Below are 15,508 nucleotides of genomic sequence, written 5' to 3' on the forward strand. Positions count from 1 at the left end.
ATTTCCTCATCTTTATTTCTTCTGTCTTTCATAATTGATTCCCTTGCAATTCCCAGCTCGCCATCTCTGTGACCCCCCTCCCGCCTGTCTGTCTTCACTCCTGGCATTGCTCCGCCCTCATCCCCCCCCCCAAGCTAGTACTGATGACATCACAAACAGCAGTTATAAATCAGCCAGTAGGATTGCAGGAGCTCAGTGGTGCTGTCTTACCCTCCTCTCTCACTCACTTTTTCTTTCTTCCTCACTCTCATTCTGTGCTCTTGTTCTCTCATCTCTAAACATGGCAGACGTTTTTGTTGGCACATGGAACTTAAAGGAGAGCAAGAATTTCGATGAGTACATGAAAGCCCTCGGTGAGTATGGAGGGGGTGAAGGCTGGGGATGTATGCGGTGTGTACTGCTTTACTGCTAAACATAGGGTGTGCCTTTTGATGCAAGTAAGCACTTGTGATTTGGGTGTGTGTGCTTCTGATAGCTTCAGAGCGGGAAGTGTGATCTGAGGAGCATTTATTCTGCAGGTGCATTTGTGTGCTGCTATGTGTGTGCATGGGTGTGTTTAAGATGGAGAGCATGTGGCGCAGGGAGGGTCTCCCTCGATGATTCTCACACACACATGTGCTTTCACACAACTAGATTCATGCTACAACCACGTGTGACTGTAGAGCAACTGGGGTTCTCTTGTGTAAAACACAATGAGCTCTTTATTTTCTCAAAAAATTGTGAATGCTGCCTACAGAAGTTGAACTATATCATGACCTTGATGTTTTGCTACACAAAACATATGGAAATGTGATTTAGATGCTTGCTGGCCACTTCTTAGCCAGTTGTGTAGTATTTGTGATTTTAAAGTAGGGCCGGGTGACTTGTAGCTTATGAGTGGAAGATGAGGGGAAAAAATCAATCACTGTGCAACTCTATGGAGAAAGCGATCGAGGGAAGGAGGGAGGCAAGTGTGGCTTAGAAAAAGTGGGTGGTTTTTTCTTTCCACCAACCAGTTTCAACTGCAGCGAACCCTGATTTTCTGTTCTGTATCTGTGGTCAAAGAAGAGTCTGCCCTGTCTGCATTCGCACACATACTCTCTCTCAGTATTTGCTGAACAAATCAATACTAATTGCAGCATTCTCCCAAAGTGCACGTGCTGATCTGACCATTTTGACCGTTCCAGAGTTTGGTTATTTGCAGACATGTGTTCATTCGTGACTAACCCCTGAATATATAAATATGCGGCCTTTGTTTAATTATTACTATTCTGCCCTTAAGCTATGCAGATGATCTTTCTTCATTTGCATTTTCTCTAATAAATTGTGGTCCCTTTAGAATTATTTGTAATTAAAAAATTATAAAAAAATGTTTCATATTTATTTGTTTTAAAATTGTTTAAAAAAATATTTTTATATTTAAGGACTATTTAAGCCCTTCAGATTTTTACTTTACTTTAAAAAAAAAATAAAAGCAAAAAAAAAAAAAAGTGAAGTTAAAAGTAACTTTGGTTCTTTAAAATATTTAAGGGATTTATGTGTGTATTTATGTAAATAAGCTCATTTGAAATGGTTAAAATGTTTAAAATTTCAATATTTTTATAATTGATTTGAATATACTTAAAATATTTTTTACTTCACAGTACACAGCAGTTTTTAAAATAATCTTTGATTTTTGATGTTGTCCATGTGAGTTCTTCTGCATGTGAATTGTTGAAATGGCGTTATACCTTATAATAAATGATATGTTGTGTTTATTTATCAGGCGTGGGCTTTGCCACGCGTCAAGTTGGCAGTATGACCAAACCCACAACCATCATTACCAAGGAGGGCGATGTCTTCACACTCAAGACCGTGAGCACTTTCAAAACCACAGAAATCAATTTCAAACTGGGAGAGGAGTTTGACGAGACCACTGCAGATGACCGTAAAGTTAAGGTAATATTGTGCACAGAACACACGAGTCCCATTTTTCGCAGTCCTGTGCTTTGGCACATAGTTTTCATGCCTGACACATTGTGAATTGTGTGAAAGACATTTAAGCTCATTTTAGACAACACAATAGGGTCTTGTGTGGTGGGATACAAGGGTTTCTTAGAAGACCCAATGGGAGATTGACCTATCCCGTGACATTCATCGGGTCAATCATTAATGTAGACATAGAAAGCCGCTCATTGCTGCTTCCAAGAGTAACAATGAGACCGTTTTCCAAGTAAGAACTGTTTGTCTTATTACCTTTACCCTGTTGTTTCTGTTTGTCCATCAGTCCTTGATGACTGTAGACGGAGGCAAATTGATTCATGTTCAGAAATGGGACGGTAAAGAGACAACCCTGGTCCGAGAAGTCGATGGCAACAACCTAACTCTGGTCAGTATTGTGTGTACTTACAGTAAGAGCCTTTTTGGCTGGGAACAGTCAGTTCTGCTACCCATTTAGTAATTACTTATGTCAATATTTATGGGCGTTTGAATGAATGAATAAATATATCAACAAGCCAACCTCTCTCTTTTATTAACAGACGTTGACGCTCGGTGACGTCGTCTCTACACGACACTATGTAAAGGCAGAATAAAAGGAAACCGATCACAACCCGTCCTCTTCAATGGTTATGTACATTTTCAGTGGTTTTCTGTTGTGTTCATCCGTTTTATTTGCGCAGTTCCTCAAACACTGAATTAAATTCCAACTTCATACCTCCAGATCTGTATTTGAACTCATACTCTGGGTGTGTGACATGCTTCTTCTGTCAGTGTTATGGCATATGCCTTTGGTCTACAATAAATGACATTTGCTCCAAATCAACCATGTGTCAACTTTTCCATCAAGTGTTCCAAGGCTGTTCCACGTGTGTTTTTGTTGTTTAATAGGACTCTGTGTTATTTCTGTAAGGTCTTTCTAATTTAAGCTTGTTCCAGTGTCTGCTGGGTGACGTGCTTGTGTTCTATATTAAGCGACTGGGTCTTGTGTCTGTGTGTTTCTGGGTGAAAGGCCATTCGGAGGTTGAGCAGTGAACCTTTTAACCTTCACACATGAAGCTGGTCACTTTTAAGGTTCAAACTTTTAATATTAACAAAAAAAATTGAACAGATACATTTAATCTTGATACACTTGCAAAAGAAAGCTGTTCTTGGACAATCATGTACATGCATTTCATCAGTTTTGCAAACCAAAGTGATCACTTTGTCTTGTGTTTGTGCTTCTTGTGTTTTTTCTTCTTGTCCGAATGTGAATGCCGTGGCCGTTTGGCATCTTCATCACTGCTATCTGATGAGCTGTGTCTTTTCTCTTTCTTTTTCTTCTTTTCTTTCTTTGCCTTCTTTTCCTGCAAGATAAATGCAAAGGGGCATAATGGGCATGCAAATGATGGGCAGATCAAGAAGTTTGCAACAGGGAACTATTGCAGAAGTTGGCAACAAGTAAAACAAGAGCTGGGTTACACAACCGCTTACAGGCAGCATGTCATCTGGCGCAATAATTTTGCTGTCAAAGGGGTGTGTCTGTACCTTTTTACGTTTCTGGGGCTCTGACTGGGTTTGCTGACTGGTTGGTGGCGGCGGCTCCTCCTCTTCTTCTGGCACTAAGCTGTACTGCAGGCCAGGCTGGGAGAAGCAGTCCTTTGCAAAGTGACCTTACATACAAACAGATATACACGTCATTATTTATGGCTTAAACAGTTTCATAACAGGGATTAAAAGTACAATCTGCAAGTAAAGACGATGAATGCGAGATCTAAAACTGACACTCAATGATTGTGTATGAAAACAAGGGGTAAAGACTCACAATTTCCAGAAAAATTGACCAGCACTGTTTTCAACATTAATTGTGTTAAAAAGGACATCAAATGCAAAATTCACTTTTACATTGTGTTTGCATGTAAATGTGTCATAGTTTTAGGCCCCGCCCACAACAAGTCTCTTATTTGCATATTTCTGCCCTCAGCCACATTGTCTGCCATTTTCTTTTTTTTTCAAGCAGCTGTAGTGACAGCATCTTGTAAGCAATGCAAGTGTTTTGTATTTGGATGTAAACATGAACATAAGACACCAAATATACAAAAAAAGGTAGAGAGGGGCGGGGTGAGCAGTACCTCATTATCATTTAAAGAGACATGCACTGAAATGGGACGCTGTGAACAGAGCCGTTTTTGATGATTTAAAAAGGGTGTTGTTTTACACAAGTATTTTGCAGACATTTCATGAAAACCGTAAATTTGTGAAAAAACAGGCATGCGATGACCCCTTTAAGAAATATTTCTTGAGCACCAAATCAGTGTATCAGAATGATTTCTGAAGGATCATGTGACACTGAAGACTGCAGTCATTGTGAGTGACATCACAGAGTAAATTACATTTTAAAATGTAAAATTAAATTAAAAAGAACTTATTTTAGATTACATTAATATTTCACAATTTTACTGTTTTCCTGCATTTTTAATCAAATAAATGCAGCCTTGGTGAGTATTAGAGACTAATTTCAAAACATTTTAAAAATCTGATCCCAAACTTTTGAACAACAGTGTATTATTATAACGTGATAAATATTAAAGTCACACCACGACTAGCATTTTCATTCATATAATCTAAGATAGAGTTGTTTTTCATTAGATGCTCTTTGTTCCCGAAACATGTACTTAATGTGTCATACAGTGAAGAAAAACAAGACTTATGATTTGTGACCCTGGACCACAAAACCAAGACAAATTGTCTGAAATTGAGATTAATACATCATACAAATCATACAAAAAGCTGAATAAATAAGCTTTCCTTTCATGTATGGTTTGTTCGGGTAGGACAATTATTTGGCTGAGATTTAACTATTTGAAAATGTGGAATCTGATCAATATATTGATATATATTGGCATAAAAGAAAGTATTGTACTATTGCTACAGATATACCCATGCTACTTATGAATGTTTTATTGTGCTCCAGGGTAGGGCTGTGCAATATGGACAAAATAATCATATTGCGATTTTTTGAATGAATATTGCGATTGCGATTTTATTTGCGATTTTGGCAACTGCTTTTTCAAACAAGCTACATACATGCATTCTAAATGTATTCAGTGCACAAGAAGTGCATAACAAAACATTTCACAATGAAATAACATAGTATTAAGTTTAATAAACAAAACTGTAGTAAAATCCTCTCTCCTGAATCCAAAATACTCCCAAACGACTGATGGTGAATTTCTCTTTGGCACCAAATCATTTTTATTTTGACCTGCATCCATATTTTATGTTCTTTCCTCCTGCTCGCCTATTCGGTTCTCCCGCTCAGCTTCGTCGTGCATGGAGTGAGCTCTGATTGGTTAACATATTAAAATCATGTGCACAAGGACGTATTTCTGAATAAAAATCTAAATTAATTAATAGATAAAATTGCAGCCTTATGCGGTTTAGAAATTGCATGTGCTTAAATCGCGATTTTTTTGCAATTGCGATTAATTGCACAGCCCTACTCCAGGGTCACATTTTAATTTGGCTAAATCATTTTGAAATAGCATTAGGGTTGAGTTTAAGATCAAATGAAATATGTAGTGTGCAAAAGGGTCAAAAACCTAATGTACACTTGGGTCAGGTTGCCATAACCTGGAGATTCATACCTCTGCAGCCACACTTTTTGCAGGTGGTGTTGAGCACAGCCTCGAGCGTGATCTTCTGATCAGTATGATCTCTAAACTGTCTCCGGCGACGTTCGTCCTGTCTGTGTGAATATTTATTTATGCACAATTTAGTATGGTTAGGAATGACCTCAGTCAACCTTATGAGCACAGGGTTTGGTTTGCTCAAACAAAGCACTCATGTACCATAAAACCACTTACTCTGCCATTACATTGTTGGGGTCTAAGTCACGCCCAGTGCCTTGATTCACAGACTTCATAGAGAAGGACAGTTTTACCTTATCATCTTTCATCTGATAGTGGATGGAAATCAAAAAGCATGATTAATATACTGTATCTGAATTATAAAGACACTAAACCAACATTTATTCAGTGCACCATGTAAAATCACAGTATACTCTACCGTTCAATCTACCAGTTTTTGAACAGTAAGATTTTTGTGTTTTAAAGCTCAGCAAGCCTGCATTTATTTGATCTGAAGTGCAGCAAAATTAACAGTTTTAAAATAACTCTTTTCTATTTGAATATATTTTAGATCCTGTGATTTCAATACTGAATTTTAGCATCATTGCTCCAGTCACATGATTCTGATTTCCTGTTTAAAAACAAAACATTTATTATTATGTTGAAAACAGCGGAGTATAATTCTCAAGTTTCTTTGATGAACAAAGTTTAGAAGAACAGCATTTATCTGAAATAGAAATCTTTTGTAATATTATAAATGTCTTTATCATCTCTTTAGCAATTTAAAGCATCCTTGACAAAAATAAGTATTAATTTCGATAAAGTAAAGAACTCCTAACCTAAACAGCCTAGCTGGCGCAAGGCCATGGGAACCAGAGTCCTCTGCAATTTAACTTTGATGCAACATGGAACTTTAGCATTATTGACACACTATTGTGCCATTTTAATACTGTAAGGTTGCTTTGTAAAAAGCGCTGTATAATTTTTTTTTTTTAAATCTTGATAAATTACACTGACTGTTTTGAATGGTATAGTGTATGTCACAAAAGCGTCTTATTTCAGATAAATGCTTATCTTTGGTACTCAACTGTTTTAAATATTGATAATAACAATAAAAATGTTTCTTGAACAGCAAATCAAGATAATGATGCTGATAATTTAGTTTTGATCACAGGAATAAATTACATTTTAAAATATTCAAATAAAAACCTTTTTTTTTTAAATAGTAAAAATATTTTTTAAAAAAAGTTACTTTTTTTGTACTTTGGATCAAATAAATGCAGGCTTGGTGAGCAGAAGAGACTTCTTTAAAAAAAAAAAACATTAAAAGTCTTACTGTTGTTAACTTTTGACTGGTAGTTTATATTTCACTGAATGCAAAATGTGTTGGATACAGTATCACATGACATAGTTATTGTTGCATTTGCGTACATGCAAACTGCATTTACCTCTCTGCCAATGACTTTTATCCACACTTGTTCCCCAACATCAACAATTTCAGCTGGGTTATCCACCCGACAGGAGGACATCTCACTCTTATGAACCAGACCTGCCAATGCAAACACAATTAAACATAAATATGGGTGTATTCATCTTCATCTACATAAGAACACACATCTTGACAACTCTCTAACATTACCTTGTTTTCTGTATCCCGGAATCTTCACAAAAGCACCGTATGTCGTAACAGACGCTACCTAATAAATAAAACGAGAAGATGAATAAGTCAGTAAGACGGCATTTTAAAGTGACTTCATTTTTGCGTATGGTGATTCTTAAATCAAACCTCTCCCTTCAGAATGCTGTACATTGGTGGCAGTCCATCCAGACCTGCTGGCTCCCTCATCCGCTCCTCTGCCATCACACCTGCAGAGGTACAAATATGGTTTGCCATTGGTCTTTAACTAGTCTGACCACTCCATCTACAGATGCCATCACTAGTGATTCTGCAACTCATGCAAGATGAGAATATGCCAAGATCGACGAACTTACCAGATAGGATCAGGTCTGGAACTGCAACTTGAATACAATCTATAAGTGTACTGCAGTATGTACGTGCTAAATTGCCTCAGTTTCAATAACAGAATTCATGTTAAAATGTAAATACTGAGAGCCACGTTCATAGTTAATTCGCTACAAAACATCCCAACGCAACCTGTAAATACATGTCGAGCAGTACACTCCCCAACGTGAGTGCCGTGAGTGCATTGTCTTCCGGTTCAGAGATTTAACAGTAGCCAATAAGATCGCGTTGTGCTTGAGCCAGCCAATCAGAAGCGTTCGTGTTACCGGATGTGTTTCACTCGGCGAGCGTGTGTTGTTCGGTGTTGGTTGGAGGCTCCAAACACTCATTCATTTGAAAAAAGCTAATAGTTTTGAACGTTTTTGATTTATTGTCGGGATTAACGGTTTTTTTCCAACAATGATCGAACCGAAGAAGCGCGGTGCAGAGATGGCAGTCGTTCCCGCTGGGGTGAAGAGGCCCAGGACAGAGCTGGTGGCTGCAGCGCAGTCCCAGCAGCTCTCTGCTATGGTAAGACAGAAAGCTGAAAGCTGGAAAAGGCTAACGTTAGTTGGTGCTCAAACTTTTTTAAGCCAGCTGTAGTGATGGGACTTTGATTCATCATACTGACTCGAATCTTTTGAATCAATTGATCAAAAAGATTCGTTCAGTGAATCTTTCTGCAAGTTACATTGTCACGGTAGTAGTAATAGTGTTTATTATTATTTAGTAAACATTAACACTATACATGCAGTTTCGTTCTAATTTAAATACCGAACATTGTATGATTATGCAAACAAAAATTAAAAAGAGAAACAACGGGGCAGTCTTTCATACTATGTAAAGGCTTACTTCAGTAAACAAAATCTTAAAGTTATCTTTTCATAGGTGAACTTGGTAATTTGGTACAAACATGCAGTCAAGCCCAAAATTATTCATAGCCCTGGCAGATTCTGACTTAAAGTTACTTTTATTCAACCAGCAAGTTTTTTTGACCAGAAATGACACAGGCTTCTCTCCAAAGATAACAAGATGATGTACAAGAGGCATCATTGTGGAAAAACTATTACTCATCTTTTATTTACCTTTGAACAAAAAGTGGCATGTCCAAAATTATTCATACCCTTTGCAAACTGTCACAGTCTATGGGAAAATCCAAAGTTCTATACCATTTCAAAAAGTCCAAGCTGTTCTAAAGCATCCTAATTACCCTGATTCATTGGGAACAGCTGTTTTAATCAACTCAACAGGTGAAAAACAGAAGCTCTCTGCTGTTGGTTTGTGGACAGTCATGGCTAAGACTAAAGAGCTCACTGAGGACCTGCGGCTGCGCATTGTGGCTGCTCACAAGTCAGGAAAGGGCTATAAGACCATATCTAAATGTTTGACGTTCCATTGGCTACAGTGCAAAGTATTATTAAAAATACAAGACGTTCCGCACTGTGAAAAATCTCAGAAGACGTGGTCGGTAGCCAAAAGTGACACCTGTGCTGGCCAGGAGGATAGTGAGAGAGGTAAAAAAGAATCCAAGGATCACCACCAAGGCCATCCTGATGAATCTGGGCTCTGCTGGTGGCAACATCTCAAGGCAGACAGTCCAACAGACACTGCACACCGCTGGGTTCCACGGACGCAGACCAAGGAGGACACCACATCTTCAGATAAGGCACACAAAAGCCCGCTTGGCCATTGGTCTTCTGTTTTATGGTCAGATGAAACAAAAATTGAATTGTTTGGCCACAATGATGTAGCCTTCATTTGGTGTAAAAAGGAGAAGCCTTCAACCCTAAGAACACCATCCCCACTGTCAAACATAGTGGTGGGAACCTAATGTTTTGGGGGTGTTTTTTAACCTGTTGACCATGGAACCTAATCACAGTAAACGGCACCATGAAAAAGGAGCAATACATCAAAATTCTCAACAACAACATCAGGCAGTCTGCAGAGAAACTTGGCCTTGGGCACCAGTGGACATTTCAGCATGACAACGACCCAAAACACACAGCAAAAGTGGTGAAGAAATGGTTAGCAGACAAAAACATTAACGTTTTGCAGTGGCCCAGCCAGAGTCCTGACTTAAATTCAATCAAGAATCTGTGGAGGGAGCTAAAGATCAGGGTGATGGCAAGGAAACATTCCAAACTGACAGAGTTGGAGCTCATCGCAAAAGGTGAATGGGCAAAAATACCAGTGGAGACATGCAAAAAGCTGTTCAGCAATTATAGGAAGCGTTTGATTGCTGTAATAGCCAATAAAAGGCTTTTCTATTGATTATTGAGAAGGGTATGAATAAATTTGGACATGCCACTTTTTGTTCAAAAGTAAATAAAAGATGAGTAATATTTTTTTTTTCCACAATGATGCCTCTTGTACATCGTCTTATTATCGTGCTGGTTGAATAATTTGCCAGGGGTATGAATAATTTCAGGCTTGACTGTATGTAAACTAACTAAATGAATGCACTTTTCATCCTCTATAAAACATTTAGTGAAGCCAAAAACTAAATTTTCCCATAAAAGTGAGAGAGGTCTTAAACACTGAACATTTTCATTGATACGTTTCTGTATCCTACACCACAATACTACTGTATGTTACATGTGCCATTTAATAATTCTTGCAACCAATTTATTCAAAAACACTATTGTTTTTTATTATTACAATATGTGACCCTGGGCCAAAAAACAGTCATAAGGGTAAATTTTTTTTGAATTTGAGATTTTTACATCATTTGAAAAAATAAAAAAAATAAATCACCTTTAAAGTTGTCCAAATGAAGTTCATAGCAATGTGTATTACTAATCAGAAATTAAGTTTTAATATATTTACGGTAGAACATTTACAAAATATTTAATGGAAGCTTATCTTTACTTAACATCCTAATGATTTTGGGCATAGAAGAATTGGCTATTGCTACAAATGTACCTATGCTTCTTAGGACTGGTTTTGTGGTCTAGGGTCACAAATGTGTTTATGCAACAACAACAACAAAAAAAACACACAACAATGAAAGAAAAAATTTATATGCAAATAAAATAATGCATAGAAGCGAACAAGAAGCATTTGTTCACTTGAAAGATTCATTCAAAACAGATTTAGTTTTCAAAATAGATTGACATCTGCAGTCAAAGGTTAGTGGGTGCATGATTGGGGGAGGTTTCATCATCTTTGAGTATTTCTAACAGCACCTGCATAAACATGAATCTGTGTGTCTATTTGTGTTAATGTCAGGGCCCCCCGCGCAGCTCCAGTCTGCAGGCTCCCATAATGCTGCTCTCTGGTCATGAAGGTGAAGTTTACTGCTGCAAGTTTCACCCCAATGGAGCCACGTTAGCCTCTTCTGGATATGACCGCCTCATCTGTGAGTCAAATGACATTTGTTAGTGTGTTATTATATATTGTAGGTGGTATTAATGTATTGATTTACACATGTGTTTGAATTACTTTTGTTGTTTGTGTCTGATGTTCTTGTAGTGATGTGGAATGTATATGGAGACTGTGAGAACTATGCAACACTTAAAGGCCACAGTGGAGCTGTGATGGAGCTTCATTATAACACAGATGGCAGGTTTGTTTCTGCGTCATTTTACACTGTCATTTTAAACTTTTATACTGTGGGTTATATATTATTTTTGTATAAATGCATCATGCTATCACATACTAAGGGTGTGTTTGTGTCCTCCAGTCTGCTCTTTTCAGCCAGTACGGACAAGACGGTGTGTGTGTGGGACAGTGAGACAGGGGAGCGTGTGAAGCGTCTGAAAGGTCACACGTCCTTTGTGAACTCATGTTTTCCAGCTCGCCGTGGCCCACAGCTGGCCTGTACAGGCAGTGATGACGGAACTGTAAAGGTAAATTCAATTCACCAAGTATAGACTCAAAACTCTCTAGAAGTCTGTGACACATCTCGACCTCATGGAGAATTTTTTTTTTTTCTTTTTTTTTTCCTCCCCCCACATTTTTTTTTTTTAATCCGGCTATAGATCTAGTGGAAGTGCAGAAGCGGCATTAAATGTTCTGTTAAAGGGATAGTCCACCCAAAAATAAAATTCTGTCTTTAATTACTAGTTGTTCCAAACCTGTAAGGCTTTCAGTTCATCTTCAAAACACAAATTAAGATTTTTTTGTATGAAGTCTGATAGCTTTCTGACCCTGCTTAGACAGCAACGCAACTACCACATCCAAGGCCCAGAAAGATAGTAAGGACATAATTAGAAGAGAAGAAAATATTAAAGAACAATAGATTATTTTTGTTTTTGCACATAAAAAGTATTCTCGTAGCTTCATAACATTACGGTTGAATTTTAATGATGTCTTCACTACCTTTCTGGGCCTTGATCTTGCCTCGAATGGTCGATTTATATGGCATAACTGATTTATTGTAGGCTTTTAGTCATATAAACAATGTCCAGTGAATCACATCAAATGTGTCATGGAGCTGTCTGAGGTTTGGTTAGAGGTTAAGTACGTTGATGGCAGTTCTTCTGTATCCTTCCTGCATCCTTCCTTTGACCCAGATAATAGCTTTTATCTTTTAACCATTATGCCAGCACCACCTTTTAATTGCTACAGCTTGGTATACAGAGAAAACAGGAAAACATTAGCTCTGATAGAGTCCAAATGGATTCCCGTATTGTTTGAAGAGAAACTGAAAATTGTTTGTGTGATGCTCATGACTTGTATCAACCTGTTGTGCTCAAGGAAACACTGTTTCGAATGTGACCTAGTTTGTATTCAATAGCCATATAGCCAATAATTGAAATACATTTTGATGCCATGATGAGCATGTTTGATAATTGTTACAGTGAGTTTGTAGGTTGCTGCTTATTCATTTTAATGTTGGTTGAAAATGTCTAGAGAGACAAAACATGACAGAATGTGTGTGTAAGGCTAATAGTGTTCAGATGGTCTATAAGTGTCCTAAGCACTTCTTCTTTCATGTGTTGTTATAGCTGTGGGACATCAGGAAGAAGGCCTCTGTTCACACATTCCAGAACACGTATCAGGTTCTTAGTGTGACATTCAATGACACCAGTGACCAGATCATCTCAGGAGGCATCGACAATGATATAAAGGTTTGTGTGCGCTACTACAAATACTCTGCAATTGATGTCTGGGCTCTTGTCCCTGAGTATGTTTGTAATTATACATGTACATTTACTTCTGTGTGTATGTGTTTGTATCACAGGTGTGGGACCTCAGACAGAACAAACTGATTTACAGTATGCAGGGTCACGGTGACTCTGTGACAGGTCTGAGTCTCAGTGCTGATGGGTCCTACCTGCTGTCGAACTCGATGGATAATAGTGGTAAGCCTAAATGCACGAGTGCATTTGTACACACACTATAGTTCAAAGGTTTGGGGTTAGTATGTTTTTTTTATGCATTTGAAAGTCTCTTATGCTCAGCAAGGCTGCATTTATTTGATCAAAGATACATTGAAAACAGTAATTTTGTGTAATGATACTATTACAGTTTAAACAACCGTTCCCCAAACTTTTGAATTGTATTGTACATTACCAGTCAAAAGTTTTTGAATTATAAGATTTTTTTGTGTTTTAAAGAAGTCTCTCCTGCTCACCAAGCCTTATTTGATCCAAAGTACAGTAAAAACAGTACAATTTTGAAATATTTTTACTATTTAAAATAACTGTTTTCTATCAGAATATATTTTAAAATGTAATTTATTTCTGTGATTTCAAAGCTGAATTTTTAGCATCATTACTCCAGTCACATGATCCTTCAGAAATCATTCTAATATTCTGATTTGCTGCTCAGAAAACATTTTTTATTATTATTAATGTTAGGTTTCTTTGATCAATAGAAAGTTTTATAGTTTGATAGAAATATTGATAATAATAATAAAAATATTCTTAAACCACAAAACAGCATATTAGAATGATTTAAGAAGTGTTATGTGGCACTGAAGACTGGAGTAATGATGCTGAAAATTTAGCTTTGATCACAGGAATAAATTATATTTTTAAAAGTATTCAAATAGAAATCAGTTATTTTAAATAGTAAAAATATTTAGAATTTGTACTGTTTTGCTGTACTTTGGTGAGCAGAAGAGACTTCTTTTAAAAAAAAACATTAAAAACCTTACTGTTCAAAAACTTTTGACTGGTAGTGAATGTGTACATGTTATTAATCAGTGCATGACTGACTGCATACATCTACATCTACTGATGTTTTATGTGTTTCTTGATCAGTGCGCGTCTGGGATATCCGTCCATTTGCACCAAAGGAGAGGTGTGTGAAGATCTTTCAGGGAAATGTCCATAACTTTGAGAAGGTAAGGCCAATTCTCTCTGTATATTTACAAATAAGATTACCTGCTTATTTTATAGCTCAGTTGTTTATAACGAGAAGAAACATTTCCACTGTGTTTGCTGTGAAATGTTTTTTGTAGGCTAGACTTTCAATCAGAGTAAATGATCAGTTTATTATTTTAATAAACTTAAAATAATGACGCTGAGCTGGAAGTTCATGGCAGGGTCAAATGGTTTTGTAATTAAGCTTTTTTGTGTTTTAGAATCTGCTCAGATGCTCTTGGTCTGCTGATGGGAGTAAGATTGCTGCTGGTTCTGCTGACAGGTATGGGCGTTTTTGTGTGCTTTATGCAGTGTTTGTACAGTATGATTATGTTTGAGGTTTATGTGATGTGTTTGTGTTGTAGGTTTGTGTATATTTGGGACACAACATCCCGTAGGATCCTTTATAAGCTCCCTGGTCATGCTGGGTCTGTGAATGAGATCGCTTTCCATCCAGAAGAACCAATTGGTAAAACATATTTTCTTAAATTAAAATATTATACATATCAGGAATTGTAAAAGGAGCACATTCCTCTTATACTGTTTACCCATTTCTGCTCCATGTGTAACTTCCATTACTTTATGTCTCCCACAGTTCTCTCTGGATCCAGTGATAAACGCCTCTACATTGGAGAGATTCAATAACTGTGTGTTTGTGTGTGCGAATGCTGTTTATGTGTGTGACTGTGTCTGAATGTGAAAGCGAGAGGAGGATGGGTTGAGGGGGATATGATTTGGACTTTTGCCATTAGTGTTTGATTTGAAAACAGCGATGAACCGTTAGAGGAAAAATGTTGGACGTTGGCTTTTTTATGCTTTTATTAAACCTGTTTCTACAGTTATGTGCACTGTCTTTGTGTCAGAAGTGTGATATAGATTCAGTTGATAACTGAAAACTGATGATCCATGTTATCCAGAATGATATAAGAAATAAGGGTAACACTTTACAACAGAAGTCTCAAACTCAGTTCCTGGAGGAGAGTTCAGATCCAACCAGCTCCAACTCACACCTGCTTTGAAGTTTTTAATAATCCTAAAGACCTTGATTAGCTGGATCAGGTGTGTTTAATTAGGGTTGGAGCTAATCTGTGCAGAGCTGTGGCCCTCAAGGAATTGAGTTTGAGGCCAATGCTTTACAATAAGGTGTCATTTGTTAATGTATTAACTAACATGAACGAACAATGAACAATACGTTTATTACACTACTTATTAATCATTGTTAATGTTAGTTGATAAAAAATACTATAGTTTATTGTTAGTTCACAGTGCATTAACTTATGTTAACAAACACAAATTCTGATTTTAATAATGCATTAGTAAATGCTGAAGTTAACATTAAGATTAAAAAATGCTGTAGAAGTGTTGTTCATTCTTAGTTCATGTTAACTAAAGTAGTTAACTAACGTTATTAACTAAACTTATAGGTAGTTAATTAAAATTATATGCACTTGCACTACCAGTCAAAAGTTTTTGAACAGTAAGATTTTTTTGTTTTTAAAGAAGTCTCTTCTGCTCACCAAGCCTGCATTTATTTGATTCAAAATACACATGATCCTTCAGAAATCATTCTAATATGCTGATTTTATTTTATTTTATTATTATTATTATTATTATTATTATCAATACTTCCT

At 36.9% G+C, this 15,508-nt stretch overlaps 3 protein-coding genes across 3 annotated transcripts; 2 read left to right on the plus strand and 1 right to left on the minus strand.

Moving 5' to 3' along the window:
* Positions 1–192: 192 nt before the first annotated feature.
* Positions 193–2,782, plus strand: fabp3 (fatty acid binding protein 3, muscle and heart). Its single transcript, XM_073821653.1, has 4 exons — positions 193–353; positions 1,745–1,917; positions 2,246–2,347; positions 2,499–2,782. Exons 1-4 carry the CDS (start codon positions 281–283, stop codon positions 2,550–2,552), a joined length of 402 nt encoding a protein of 133 aa, XP_073677754.1. The 5' UTR covers positions 193–280; the 3' UTR covers positions 2,553–2,782.
* Positions 2,783–3,019: 237 nt separating this feature from the next.
* Positions 3,020–7,749, minus strand: zcchc17 (zinc finger, CCHC domain containing 17). The gene is made up of 8 exons (XM_073821990.1): positions 7,557–7,749; positions 7,351–7,430; positions 7,204–7,261; positions 7,013–7,113; positions 5,802–5,893; positions 5,583–5,683; positions 3,484–3,608; positions 3,020–3,302 (listed from the first exon to the last, which is right to left on the minus strand). Exons 2-8 carry the CDS (start codon positions 7,423–7,425, stop codon positions 3,156–3,158), a joined length of 699 nt encoding a protein of 232 aa, XP_073678091.1. The 5' UTR covers positions 7,426–7,430; positions 7,557–7,749; the 3' UTR covers positions 3,020–3,155.
* Positions 7,750–7,880: 131 nt separating this feature from the next.
* On the plus strand, positions 7,881–14,715 carry snrnp40 (small nuclear ribonucleoprotein 40 (U5)). Its single transcript, XM_073822209.1, has 10 exons — positions 7,881–8,097; positions 10,795–10,924; positions 11,038–11,131; positions 11,249–11,414; positions 12,516–12,638; positions 12,752–12,872; positions 13,776–13,858; positions 14,099–14,160; positions 14,243–14,346; positions 14,473–14,715. Exons 1-10 carry the CDS (start codon positions 7,987–7,989, stop codon positions 14,520–14,522), a joined length of 1,044 nt encoding a protein of 347 aa, XP_073678310.1. The 5' UTR covers positions 7,881–7,986; the 3' UTR covers positions 14,523–14,715.
* Positions 14,716–15,508: the final 793 nt, after the last annotated feature.

This window comes from Garra rufa, chromosome 17 (assembly GCF_049309525.1).
Source record: "Garra rufa chromosome 17, GarRuf1.0, whole genome shotgun sequence".
Lineage (NCBI taxonomy): Eukaryota > Metazoa > Chordata > Actinopteri > Cypriniformes > Cyprinidae > Garra > Garra rufa.

Excerpts from the sequence above, each read along its gene's own strand:
- fabp3 (XM_073821653.1), top strand. The coding sequence starts at position 281 with ATGGCAGACGTTTTTGTTGGCACATGGAACTTAAAGGAGAGCAAGAAT. Across the intron at positions 1,918-2,245 it reads CAGATGACCGTAAAGTTAAG|TCCTTGATGACTGTAGACGG; the intron begins GTAATATTGTGC and ends TTTGTCCATCAG. Across the intron at positions 2,348-2,498 it reads ATGGCAACAACCTAACTCTG|ACGTTGACGCTCGGTGACGT; the intron begins GTCAGTATTGTG and ends TTTTATTAACAG.
- zcchc17 (XM_073821990.1), bottom strand. The coding sequence starts at position 7,425 with ATGGCAGAGGAGCGGATGAGGGAGCCAGCAGGTCTGGATGGACTGCCA. Across the intron at positions 5,894-7,012 it reads TAAAAGTCATTGGCAGAGAG|ATGAAAGATGATAAGGTAAA; the intron begins GTAAATGCAGTT and ends ATCCACTATCAG. Across the intron at positions 3,609-5,582 it reads CAAAAAGTGTGGCTGCAGAG|GTCACTTTGCAAAGGACTGC; the intron begins GTATGAATCTCC and ends TTTGTATGTAAG.
- snrnp40 (XM_073822209.1), top strand. The coding sequence starts at position 7,987 with ATGATCGAACCGAAGAAGCGCGGTGCAGAGATGGCAGTCGTTCCCGCT. Across the intron at positions 8,098-10,794 it reads CCCAGCAGCTCTCTGCTATG|GGCCCCCCGCGCAGCTCCAG; the intron begins GTAAGACAGAAA and ends TGTTAATGTCAG. Across the intron at positions 14,347-14,472 it reads CCATCCAGAAGAACCAATTG|TTCTCTCTGGATCCAGTGAT; the intron begins GTAAAACATATT and ends TGTCTCCCACAG.